This window comes from Asparagus officinalis, chromosome 1 (genome assembly GCF_001876935.1).
Source record: "Asparagus officinalis chromosome 1, Aspof.V1, whole genome shotgun sequence".
NCBI classification, from domain to species: domain Eukaryota; kingdom Viridiplantae; phylum Streptophyta; class Magnoliopsida; order Asparagales; family Asparagaceae; genus Asparagus; species Asparagus officinalis.
This window is the reverse complement of record NC_033794.1, coordinates 12,225,757-12,238,973: the sequence shown is the minus strand read 5'-3', so window position 1 is coordinate 12,238,973 and position 13,217 is coordinate 12,225,757. Positions and strand designations below refer to the sequence as shown.

The 13,217-nt window shown below is 36.4% G+C and overlaps 2 protein-coding genes across 2 annotated transcripts; one reads left to right on the top strand and one right to left on the bottom strand.

Moving 5' to 3' along the window:
- LOC109850181 lies at positions 336 to 9,140 on the top strand. The gene is given in 6 exon segments (XM_020420130.1): positions 336 to 858; positions 1,400 to 2,235; positions 2,237 to 4,148; positions 4,318 to 4,371; positions 5,639 to 5,944; positions 6,093 to 9,140. Coding segments are annotated over 5 exon segments (3,504 nt in total). The 5' UTR covers positions 336 to 417; the 3' UTR covers positions 5,900 to 5,944; positions 6,093 to 9,140.
- Positions 9,088 to 12,808, bottom strand: LOC109850186 (protein WALLS ARE THIN 1-like). Its single transcript, XM_020420140.1, is given in 8 exon segments — positions 9,088 to 9,579; positions 9,681 to 9,720; positions 9,722 to 9,753; positions 9,755 to 9,838; positions 10,542 to 10,999; positions 11,294 to 11,391; positions 11,505 to 11,567; positions 12,310 to 12,808. Coding segments are annotated over 8 exon segments (1,188 nt in total). The 5' UTR covers positions 12,519 to 12,808; the 3' UTR covers positions 9,088 to 9,375.

Sequence of the window (13,217 nt, the reverse complement as noted above, 5' to 3'; positions counted from 1 at the left end):
CCACGCACTATATCACAAAAGTATCATCGTATTCTTTTTTTTTCTTTTTTTTTCTTTTTTGAACTTATTACATGAGGTAGTTTTTGAAGCTTAGGGTGAGGGTGATTCTTGTAGGCTAAGATAAATTTGTAAGGAGAATTGATAAACCTAATGTCATTGTCAATTATTTGAGGAACTGCTTTGGGACAACTTATAAGATTTACGGGATCTGATACCAATTTCAATGATGCAAGGGACTAATTGACAAATGTTAAATATGAAAGGGGTAATGAATCTTATTTGCATTGACTTAGGGGCATATGACAAATTACATTGACTTGAAGGGCAAATTTGAAACATAAAACACTACACATCCAAAACCCCTAAACTATGGAGAAGAGCAGCGACGGCAGCTGAGCTGCTCCGATTGCGAGTGCAATGGCGGAGCAAATCAATAGCTCTTCATCTCCTTACTCCATCCGTACAAATCTCAGTCGACAAAATCCTCAATCCTCAGCAGCAGCGGCAGCGGCCACAGCTCCAACTTCATCGTCATCATCTTCTTCTACTCCCTCGAATTCTTGCGATAGAGGCGTTGTAGTCGTAGGTTTTGTGGGAAGCAAACCCACGACAAGCCCTACTCATCTAATCAACAGGGTTCTCGATGCCAACATCTTCGGCTCCGACGCGGCGAAGGATCTTCATCGATTTCGCCGCCATCGAATTACCTATTACTGTGAAGATTCATCTTCTTCCAATAACAAGGGGATTTTGTTCTTGAACCTCGCATTCTCTCTCTCGGAGGGTTCGGATTATTCCTTGAAGGAGGAGGAGGAGTTTGAGTTCGATCATCTTCAGGGGTTGCTCTTCATGTTCTCTGTGAGTAGACTAATTTCCTCTCGATTTTGATTATTAATCTCGATTTCAGTTTGTAACCCTAAATATCTGATCCTTCGTTTACCATCTAAATCATATAAAATCTTTTTACGTATTGATGTACAGGTTCAGTTGAAATTTAATACCCTAAAGTTTCGCTCTTTTTGAACTTTGATACATGGAGTTTTATTCCGACAATTTGTACACCCAATGTGCGAGAAATTTGACCTTGATATTATTCTAGAATGTCTACATAGAGAAAAGTGATGAGAAACAAATGCTCTTACCAAATTTCAGTTTGTTGAGTTTGGGAAATATGAGGAACAAAGTTAGGGCTTCAGGCTATCAAAGTGTCAAATTAACGTCAATTTTGAAAACTTAGGGGCATCAAATTGTCAACATAGAATTTCAAAACTTTGGGATAATAACGGCCAAATCAGCCTAATGTAAATTATCATCGTCGCTTAGAAATAGTTGTTTTTTTATTACATTGCTGCAAAGTGGAAGAGCTAGTAACATTGTTTTCCCCCATATAAATCATCAGGTTTGTCATGTCATAGTATTCCTCCATGAGGGACTGCGATTTGATACCCAAATCTTGAAAAGGTTTCGAGTGCTCCAAGCTGCCAAACATGCCTTTTCACCATTCATAAGATCCAGTACATTGCTCCCAAAAACATCGACGACATCCATATCACAACCATATGCTGCACCCAACGCTTCTTCTTCTTCGATTTCTCCAACCGTTAGGCGAACAAGCCGCCAGTCTTCATCTATATCTCTCATGTCAGGCTCTGGCTCTCGCCTCTCTGTGTTCCCTGGTCAGTGTGTTCCTGTCATTCTCTTTGTCTTTTGTGATGATTTCTCTGATGGGCTGATTAATCCTTCACCAAATATGGAGGATACGACAGAAACTCAGAAGTCAAACTTGACCCTGAAAGGTTCAGGATCTGTGGTCATGCTGGCACGAAACAGCAGTAAAAATGAAGGAAGCTTGAAGAAGAAGCTGCATGCATCTTTGGATGCACAAATCCGTTTCTTGCTTAAGAAATGCCGCATTCTTGTTGGTTCAGAGCCCAGTTTAAGAGGAAGCAGCAGTGTGAATTCCCTTCCCTTGTTTTCACTTGATGCAGCAAGAGTTATAGTCTTGGCAGATAGGACAGTCAACAAAAGAGGTGAATCCTTGGACTTCATTACTGGTTTCATAGAGGAAACTCTTAATTCGAAGGGAGATTTGAATGAGTTTATTTTTGGAACACAGCCCCAGGCTCTTAATCACGAGGAGATACAAATAATTGCGGATTTTATATATCGGCAGTCTCACATTCTGAGAGGGAGAGGTGGTTTACCAAGTAATGCAAATAGTGCTGGAGTCGGTATGTGCAGCAGCAGCAGCTGCTGCTGCTGCTGGAAAGCCAATTAGTGTTCCTGAGCTCCCAAGTTTAGAAAATTGGTTATCTTCCAGCACTTTAATTATTAATGCATTGGTCTCTATAGATCATGAATTTTTGGATGAATCTGGGAACATCAAAAAGGTGTCTCTTCAATCAAGTTCCATCAAAATGCACGACAGGCAGACTTCTACATTTGGATCTAGTGCTGCTGAAGCTGCCATTTCTTGTCTTGAAAGTAGTATAGGTCTTGACATGAAGTTTTCTGTAACTATGTGCAAAAGAGCTCTTCCAGCTGCTAAAGATGTTTATTTGAAAGATTTACCTGCTTGCTACCCATCTTCTTTACATAATGCACATCTAGAGAAGGCCCTTAGTGCTTTTTCTTCAATGGTTAAAGGACCAGCTGTTGGAATATTTATAAAGAAGCTGGAAGATGACTGTACATATATATGGACATCTGGGAGGCAACTTTGTGATGCCATCAGCTTGACTGGAAAACCATGTAGACACCAAAAACACACTGTTAGTGATCATTCGAGCGGATATTTTTTCCTCCATGCATGTGCTTGTGGTCGCTCGAGGGGGCTTAGAGAGGATCCTTTTGATTTTAACAGTGCTAATGTTGACTTTAACTGTTTTGCCAACTGTGAAGATGTCCTTCCAACACTAGTTCTTCCAAAAGGAAGCGACGCATCACCTCTTCCTCCAAAGTCTTGGAGGCTTTTGCGTCTTGGAGGAGCACGATGTTATCAGCCATCAAGAGGATTACTTCAAATAGGGTTTTGCTCCTGGGAAAATTTTCTGCTGAAATGTATAATTTCATTTGACAAACAAAGAGGGGCTTATACATTGTCTACTGGTGCGACAGCAGAGAGTTCTGTGGTAAGTTCAACACCCTACTTTAAGGCTTCTACTGTTGTGTGCAAAGAAAAGAAGAAACTCGATAATAGTAAGTTCACAAAGGAAGTCCAGCGTGGGGGTTCAGATAATCAGCAAAAGCTAGCTGGCATGGCTTCTTCTGATGATACAAGTATCAGTTTTGGTAAAGGTCTTCCATCATTTACTATGAAAAAACCTTTTTCTGAAGTCGTTGCAGGTACTGTTCTGTTTGATTCAACATTCCCTAATCTTAAGAGTAATAAACAGCAAACAATTGCTGTTGCAAAAGGTGGAAAACAAACAGGAACAGTTGATCAGACTGATGGTCAAGTGATCAAAACTGATGGTCGTCAAGGATCTCATAGAAGTGAATACATTGAAGTTCAGGAAAGCTTAGATAGTTCCACAAGTAATTATCAAACCAGTTGCAGCCCAGTTTTACAGATAGGAAGCAAATTAATTCCTGTAAACATGTGCGACACTGAAAAGGTGCTGCCAAATAATTCTCGAAAGGAGGTTGTTCTGTATGTAGGTTTTGAACACGAGTGCTCTCATGGACACCGATTCCTTCTATCCCCTACGCATCTTAGGGAGTTTGATTCTTCATACTCTACTGAAGTTTCTGAAAGAAAATATGTCAAAAATAGTAATGTATCACATGAAGAAGTGATTCAATCTCCATATAGAACGTCAAATACTGCTAGTAGTACAAGAAGAAGTACTAAATCTACACTAAATGATATTAATTATGGTCAGCAACGAGATGGATTCACATCATTCTCTAGAGAAGGCACTGATAAGTTTCAATCTGGTCAGGGTCTCTCTACCTCCTCTGACACCACGGACGAGCTTGAAGGTAATCTTTTACATGTTAGACTTGATGATGGTGACCATGGGTTATCACTTTTAAACAGAAATTTGCCTGTGTACATGAATTGCCCTCATTGCAAGAGCTCAACTAAGCCGAAGCAAGATATCAAGTTTGCAAGTTCTGTATCGCAGCTTCAAAGGATATTCCTGGTAACAATATTTTCTGTCTTTATTGTTTTCTTAAATCAATGTTTTCTGTTTCTCTTAGACAGTGCTTTGTATGTTCAGTTTCTATTTCTCTTTTAAAAGATAAGTTACTGTGGTGACTCTTTGTATCTTCACTATTTTTGACATGTGACCTTTGTTTTGTGCTATGCAGGTGACACCTCCCTTACCTACAGTTCTTGCAACCTGCCCAGTTATACAATTTGAGGTGAGTCTTGACAACATTATTGTTTTCAAGCTAACAATATGGATACTTAAAATTGCTAAATGTGTAGTTATGTATGTGTTTACTTATAGATTTATAGAGATGGATATAATAGTTGTCGTATGTTGATTTAAGTGAAATGGTTTCATAGGGCAAAATGGAGAGAAAGGATGCTTGCAGCTAGTGACAAAATCAAAGACATAAGAATCGGGGTGTTTTGTGTTGCTGTGCTTATGCATTTTTGTGTAATCTGATACACATTTATGAAAAAGATAGGGGACTTTTATGTCTTTTTTACCAGTATTTTAGAAAATGTGCATTAAAACATTATTTGATTCTTTATTGACCACACATTTATAGAAGTGAAAATTTGTACTTTTGTAAATTCATGCTAGAATTGTTATCTCCTACTGTTATTAATACTAAAAGTGACTAATCCAATTCATGCAAACTTACACATGCAAAAAAATTCTCCTGCATTGCACGTTTATGTGAAAATAATATATTTGAAAGAAAATTTAATCTTCAAAAGATAAATTTTGTTCTAATATTTCTTACTAAACTTTACATACGATAATTTCTAGCACTGTTATTCACTGTAGCTGGATTCCTGTACTTAACACAACCACTTTGATAGTTCTTAAAAATTCTGTTCAATTTTGAGATTTATCCAAACAAAGACTGAAGAAAATCAGGTCATACGTACCTGTTTCAATCAAGTGAAATCTAGCTAAACAATACATAGAGAGTCTGGAGAGATTTGAAATGAAATTCGTTGGAAGTTTCTTTCCTGAAGAAACTTATAGAGATTGTTAGAATAGATATGGAGTGTTAAAGTATTTGATTGAATAAACACTAAATATTTTCTAGCTTTACTCTAACTATTTATAGTACTAGTTTAATTAGTTAATTTTATTGAATTTTCAATTTCTAATCAGATTATAAATTCTAGTTTTCTATAAATATAATGGTAATAATCAACATAATTCAATATGTATACTTCATCAGTAAATTATCAATTCTTTTTTCGAGAAAATTTTATTTATCTACTAACTTATAATAAGAATTCATTGTCCAATTCTATGAGACGTTCTGTAGTTTCTATATTTGTTAATTATGAAATAATTAATTATTTAGTCAATCCATTAGTAGACGCGCAATCTGATTATTCCTGTAGAAGGTGTTAGTACATTTGGGTGTATTCTCTAGTGTATAGATGACAATTTATAGCTTTATCTAAGACTTTCTTGCTCATGGAAATAAATGCCAGGAAAAATGTCTGCCTCCATCAACTCCAGTTCTGGAGCAGAAACTGTGTTTTACTCTTGATTGTCAAGTAATCTTACCTCCCGAGAGCTTCCTTGTTTTAAGACTCCCATTCATCTATGGCATTAAAAAAGGTGATGGAACTCTGCAACCTCTTAGCCACCACACACATCAACCAGAACTCAGTGCATGGCTTATGAAAGGCACGGCTTTGGAAGTTATCTCAATGGGACATGACACAGATGAGAAACTTCACGTGCAATGACAAATTGACGCAGATGAGAAACTTCACGTGCAATGACAAATTAAGGTTGGTTAATTTCAGCTTCAGCATTTAGTCGAGCATAAGACTTAAATGTTATCACATTCTATTATACCTCTACATTCTATAAACCCTAAGCAGCAATTTTTTTCATTTAATGTTTGTAATTAAGCTAAGACAATTTCTCTGCTTGTAGGCTCTGTACAGTGTCCGATTTAAGTGTGAAATATTTTATCAAATACATAAAAGGAAAAAAATTCCTTTGATGCTTGGCCCGCTCCATCAATCAGACCGAGGTGAGCTTGCCTGATGGAAGCATGATCGTAGGCGCAACTTGACTCGTGAAGCATGTTGCCTTGAAAATAAATGGTATTGGCACACGCACGATCAAACGGGCCCAAGATTAGAATGTCTAATAAGTGGTTGCTAATGGCTAGTATAGCTGTTAGCAAAGATTGTCACAACCCCAAATTTCCGAACCTAAAAGGAATATTAGAGCCGGACTAAACCTGTGAAAGATCCTCCAAAAAAATACATTCATTAAAAGACCATCAAAATAGTCTCTTCATTGAACTTAAACCAACAATAAATATTCTCTATAATTCCCAAAAGTCAACATTAATCCAATTAACTTGATATAAACAAATATTCCTCAACTTGAAATAAAACTCGACCTAAAGGAAAGAAATCTCATAATTACAAAACTCTCAATTCATCAATTAAACATCAAAGACTTTATTTAACCTTCACCTAGAAGATAATAACAATTCCGAATTTTATTCCTTGCTCCGTTCTAAGAATTAAAAAAAAATCATCAATTCCACATAATCCCGAGTCTCTGGAAAGAATGAAAACAACGCAACGAGTTCACAACTCAATAAGTGGATAAATTCATACATTGAACACTAGTTTTACAAAACTAAAATAAATTGACTTAATAAGCAAGATACTAAAATAGTAAAAAATTATAATGCAACATTTTTAAAATGTGTACATGCAATGGAAATAAGAAGGTCATATCTCAATGCGGTCAACACTTCGATACTCCGGTTGACTTGGAAAACCCCACTATTATATAGCTCGTGGTCGGGATGTTGAGACCCAAACTTGGGTTCTTAGCGCTAAAATAAAAACCAAAATAAAAACCTCATAGAGGCACATCGAGCCCTGTTTAGATGACTTACTTATCCTCAACATATATCGGTATATTGACTTGAGATGCATATACTTTAAGAAAATTAAACAAAGTTCGTAAAACTAAATACGTTATACAAAAATGCGAAATGCCAACCAATAGTGAAATCAATCAATCACATATGCATCTCAACTTACTACTATATGAAAAGATATAACAATTGACAAAGAAAATAAGCATAGCCTTATACCAAATATCCATGTGCATCACCTCCGAATCAACATTTAACATGTGAGTAACTCACACAAAAGGATATAATCCATCATAAATAAATTCATATATAATTAATATAATTTTATATGAAAATACGCAGTGCACAATGCATGAATTCACCACTTAGGCACTTACATAAACCTGAAGACTATCAGAATACCAGTCATGATGCCTCCTCAAAGTCACTTGAAACCCCTAAAGAATTCATATAAAATAGTCGTCAAAACAAACATCCTATTAAACATTAACACATTAAGTTGTCCCTATAATATATCTTAGTTTAATAACCTAGTGTTCCCAAGCTATTCCTTCTACTATCCTCGATCAGTAACAATACAGTAACAATACAGTTCCCACATTTCTAACTAAGTCAAAATAATAATAATAATAATAATAAATCATACTCTATCTTTCATGGACAGGCATCTATCTAAAAATAATTCTTTGATCACATGTTTAGAGGTAAGAGGACAAGATCCAAGAATATAAAAATTAATTGGAGTGAAGAATATCTATAGGATTATACCCTTCTATAGTGTGTAAAGTTGATGATCTAATCGCTGATGGCTCCCTTCAGCCCAAATCCGATCAGCCCCCCCCCCTTTTTTTGTGTGTGGCGAAATAATGACGGGAAAAGGAGAAGAGGCTGACGGGAAAAGAAGAAGGAACTAGAGTAGGGTTTTGTTTATTCCTAAATATCCTTTTACTAATAGACCCTCTAACAATTTATGCACAAAAGTCCCTTTACTTTTCCTTATATATATAGCCAAGAAACTTAGAATTATTACAAAGATCATATATTATCGTCCACCAAATATGTAACTCTTCACTGCATATAGGCCTTACTAACAAAAACATAACCATTGTTAATCGTTAATCACCCTCAGCCTCATAACCATCCTGATCGTTTTCGATTCAGGTATGTCAATAATAAAATTCTGCAATTTTTATCATGTGTTTTCTTCATGAAATTTTTGTCTACCTCAAAATTCTCCAAGTTTCCAAGTGAAGTGAAGCCTCTCTAGTTCAAGCTATTCAGCTGTGAAGCTCTCTTCTCTACAGGCTTTCTCCTCTAGAGCATCTCAATATTTTTCTTTTCTCTACAGTTCCTTCTCTACAACAACTAAAATTCTCTCTTGTTTTCTTTTATTTTTTTTTCAACTAATTAATTAAGAGTAGTTTCTCTTCAACTTCACATCACACTAGTGCTGCTGACACATCTAGACGTAATAGCACACTCGCTATCGAAGGATAACAACAATAGCAAGCATTTGGTGACAATTCTATCTTTTTTTTTGTTTTAACCAAGTGAGCTAATTAGCTTTTTTACACTTATAATATTTCATTTAATGATCTCAAAGTAGTAAAATCTGCAGTTACACTAGAGCCTTTCAAAAAAGAAAAATATTGAAATGTTTTCTGGAAGAAGCATCAACGCCTGTAGTTTAGAAACATTTCATAACAATAATGACCCTAGAAGATCAGAAAGGCCCAAAAATATCTCATACTATGTACAATGGGAAGGGGAGGATTGACAGTCAAGAAGAATGGGGAATGACACTTGGTTGTTGAGATGCCCTTTTGGTTGCTGCAACATTGATAACCGAGCAAATTGCAGTTACACTAAATATGAGTAAAAGGTTCCTGCGAGATAATTTTCTTTTCTTTATTCTTTTCATTTCCTTTTTATGAAAGCGTGGGACAATCAAGCCCTCATTCACACAAGCTGTTAGGAATACAAGCAACAGATAGAAAACACGAAGAAAACTAAACAAAACAAGACTGGTTCAACAAACTGCAATATTAGGTAAAGAAAACACACAGGCATACATAAAAGCATCATTCAATTAGTGCCCATCTACGATCAAACCCAAGCATATGAGCAAGCTCTAGCCTAATCCTGCAGACTAAAGGACATATATAACAAGCCACCTAGATTTGATCTCAAACCCACACATGCAGTAGCCTCTTCTATCCCTAATTGTGGCCATCACACTAGGAAATAACAGTAGACTAGCTAGTTCTTGCACATTGATTCAACAGCTGAGGTGATTGATATCCAATTCATCGATCAGACATTTTCTGAAGGTATCAGCGGCTGAGTTAAGGAAGAGCCCTTGAACGAGGCAGTTATCACTGGAGTTGGAGCAGGTGGTCTCTGCATACCATCATGATCGGAGATGGAAACTGTGACTGCTTCGCTGATGGCAAAAGCTCTCTCTTCACTCTTTCCCCATAAAACAAGGTAGAGCCCAGCAATGATCAGTACTGGCGCCTATGATACTGTGTATAAGTAACATATGTGGGATTAATTAGAGACTCTTGCTTAGAAGAAGGTAATTATAAGAAGGAATAATGCTTTGATGGTTATCTAACTATATAACCGCCTAGGTAGAACTGTTCTCCCAAGGCAATGAACCATGACGGCAACCACAAGTGTTTGAACTGGCCTGGTAGACGGCCACAAAGACAGGACCTCCCCTGTCTATGCACCATATTTGCACAGCAAAGGCAATCCCTGATGCGACAAATCCCTGTGTATTACCTCATATAAAATTCGATATATGTTAATACTCTTAAAATGATTATCAAACTATATATACAAGTATAGGAGAGAAGAACATCAAGCGAATGACTGGTGAACTGAGAAAAGGGAGAATCAGAATCTTTGTTCTTTTTTCCTAGAAAAATAATTAAAAAAATTCATATGTTTGATTTTCGTATCAGGATTCTTGTTATGCTATTATCGCATTATCACTCGTGGTTGCTGTATCCTGTATGAATGAAAGAGTTAACAGTTAGACTGAATTCTTTACTATCTCCCTACACAAACAATTATGGCTTTCTTCTCTATCCTTCAATAGATTTTAGGGGGTTCTATAGGCATTACTGAATCATTATGCCTATTTATATAGGTTTATTGATATGAATGTGTCACAAAAGAACAAGTAACTTGAACTTTGAGAATTTCTAGGCTAAAAAGTAACACCCTTCCTTTAAACTATTGGAAAGGTTACATGTATACTGTATTCTGGTAGACTTCTGATTTCCATGTAGATTAACTTGTGCCCATTAAAAGGAAAATTCTGTCAAATTTTGAGTTTATTTATTTATTATCTAATAGAAAGAAGGCAAAGAGAAAATTAAAGCCTAACATCCTATTGTGATCTGTATATATGGTACTACATTGCAATATTGAATAAAATTAACAATAGTTACTTTTAATTTGAAAATTACCGCATATACGACAGTGAAAACTTCGCTAGCAGAATGGAAAGCCCAGGCATCAAAATCTCTCTCCATGAAAGCAGCAATGACTAAGAACTGGAGCACACCGAAGAAGCAAGTGTAGGAGGTAACAGAAAGCCTAGCTGGATATTTCTTAAGCACAGGAGCTTGAAGAACCAACCAGCCTGACCACGACAGGCAATGCCCTATCAGGTATACACACCCTAGAGTCCAATTCTTCGTTGTAGAAGTAATACTAGTATCACTAATATTGTTGGCAGGCATTTCTGACTGGAGATTAATTCGAGTATTGTGCAATGTTGATGGTCCAAAGATGGTGGGGCCCTTGTAGAGGGTTATAACCATTGCTCCGGCTACACACAATGCAGTGCCCAGCATCTTGGCGATCCCGTCTCTTCTGTTCATCCGGACCTTTTCAATCCTGATACATATGTATGTGTCTGTCACTTTTCTGAATTAAATTATATTTAGAGGTAGCTATAAGATGATTACATGCTCAATTTTGTGTCATTACAGCCCATTAATTTGTGTAATGTTGACGCATGACATATCTGGTCCCTCATTTTTATGATTCAAATGTATTAATTATATGGATTTTTGGGGACTACTTCATAGATACATTCAAATCACACATACACACACATGGATATAGACATAAGCACATTATTAATAGTCTTGATCAAAATAAGGGGTAAGACTTGTGACACGTCGACATCATCCGACTAAAAGATAAAGGTGACGCATTTATATGATTATATGAATAGATGTCAGAAATGAGAAATTAATTAATTAAATGATTATCAGTCCTAGAAGGTAGAACCCCTGATTGGCAGTTATACTTGAACATTGGGTTTCAAATGATTGCAGCACAAAAAGTTATGCAAATTAGTACTTTACGCAACAAATAAATGTATAAATCTAAACAACTGGATATGGTACAAGTTTCCTTACCCACACAAGGCTAGGAGAAAGAATTGGACAAGGAATGAGAGTGTCATCGCTGGCCTGTCCCTCCTGAAGTAGAAGAGTTCATAACTAAGACCAGTAACACTTTCACAAAATAATATAATGTAGTTTATATGTAAAAAATAATGGGTATTTGATGACTTATCTTGCTAAATGAGTTACCAAGAGATAACATAGTAATGAGATTCATCCTGTTTGTCATGTCTGAGCAGTGAATCTCGTCGCCGTTATCTCTTAGTAGCTCAAATTGCTAAATGAGATGGCAACATTTATATATTGCGCATCAAATTCCATGCTTCCATTAAGCAAGATATATTAATGATATAACATGCAAAAACTGATCAACAAAACAATACACCACACCATCCATCCAATAGATACGAATCAATGTATATATGGCCTTTCCCTATGTATTGGTGGATAAATTAGTATATTGTTAAGGGTTAATTGCACACAGATCACATGTCGTATCGCACTTAAGGAACTTATTACTCATGCAATTTGATTTTGGCAGATAGAGATGAATTTTTTTTGACTCTTTTACCCTTAGACGAGCTCACTAATTTCGCGCATTAGTAGTATTTGGTGCAATTTGACCTAGGATGAAAGAGTCAAAACATATTCACTTTGGGGTTCTATCTGCCAAAATCAAGTACACGGGTAATAAGTTCCAAAGCGCAACACTACAAGGGGTCTATGTGCTATCAACCCTATAATTAAATACAAACTTTTAAAAGGATGCATGCAATGGATACTGAATAAAAAACAGTATAAAGAGGAAAAGACATACTTTTCAAGGAAGTATGCAAAGGGCACGAGTAGGATTAAAGCGATGATGTTGCGATAGACGGGGAAGACGACCTTGCTGATGCCCATATTAAGGGCTAAGCGCGACACAATATGAAACCCTGCATATCCAAACTGCAGCAACAGCATTGCCCCATGCAGCTGTACCTTCTCTGGCACCCCACATATCCTCTTACTCACATCATCATCCATTTTTTAGATTAATTGCCGATAATCAATCCGACACACTGCGATCTATATCACTATCTGATCACACTCGTATATGGATGAGGAGATGAATGTGATGGTATCGGTAGAAAGAGGAGGGCAAGGAGAATATCCCTATATATATATAAAAACTAATAGAAAGATCCAATATGGAAGAATGATGGAGTCAATTGAGTCTCTCCAGGGAGAGTAGTTCCATATATATAAGCTAAGGGAGCAAACTATCAAGCTAGGTAGGATGAAATGATAAAAAGTAACATGAATCTCCTTGTAACTTAAGAAAGCTAGGCATAAATCATTCATAAAGGTGTGATCTCAGTGAGTAGTGTCTACTGGCTTGCTTAACCCTGTCGGCTAAAATCAACCCCACATTTCTCTCACTCTTCTCGCTATTTTTATTTATTATTATAGTTATTATTTCCCTCTCACTATTCTCTCTCAAAAGATGATAACTCTACTGTTTCTGGTTGTCTCCCACTAACTACTCAATTATCTCCCACTTTCACTTTAGAAAGAAAAATATACAACACTCCTGAGAATATTCTTTTCATTTTTTCCGTTAATGGCCAGTACACTCATCTCAGCGTGCAGGTCATGCTTATGCTCAACAGAGATCCAAGAATAACATATATGGTGTATATTCACTTCGGTCGATACGATGATGACTTGACTGAATCTGTCCAT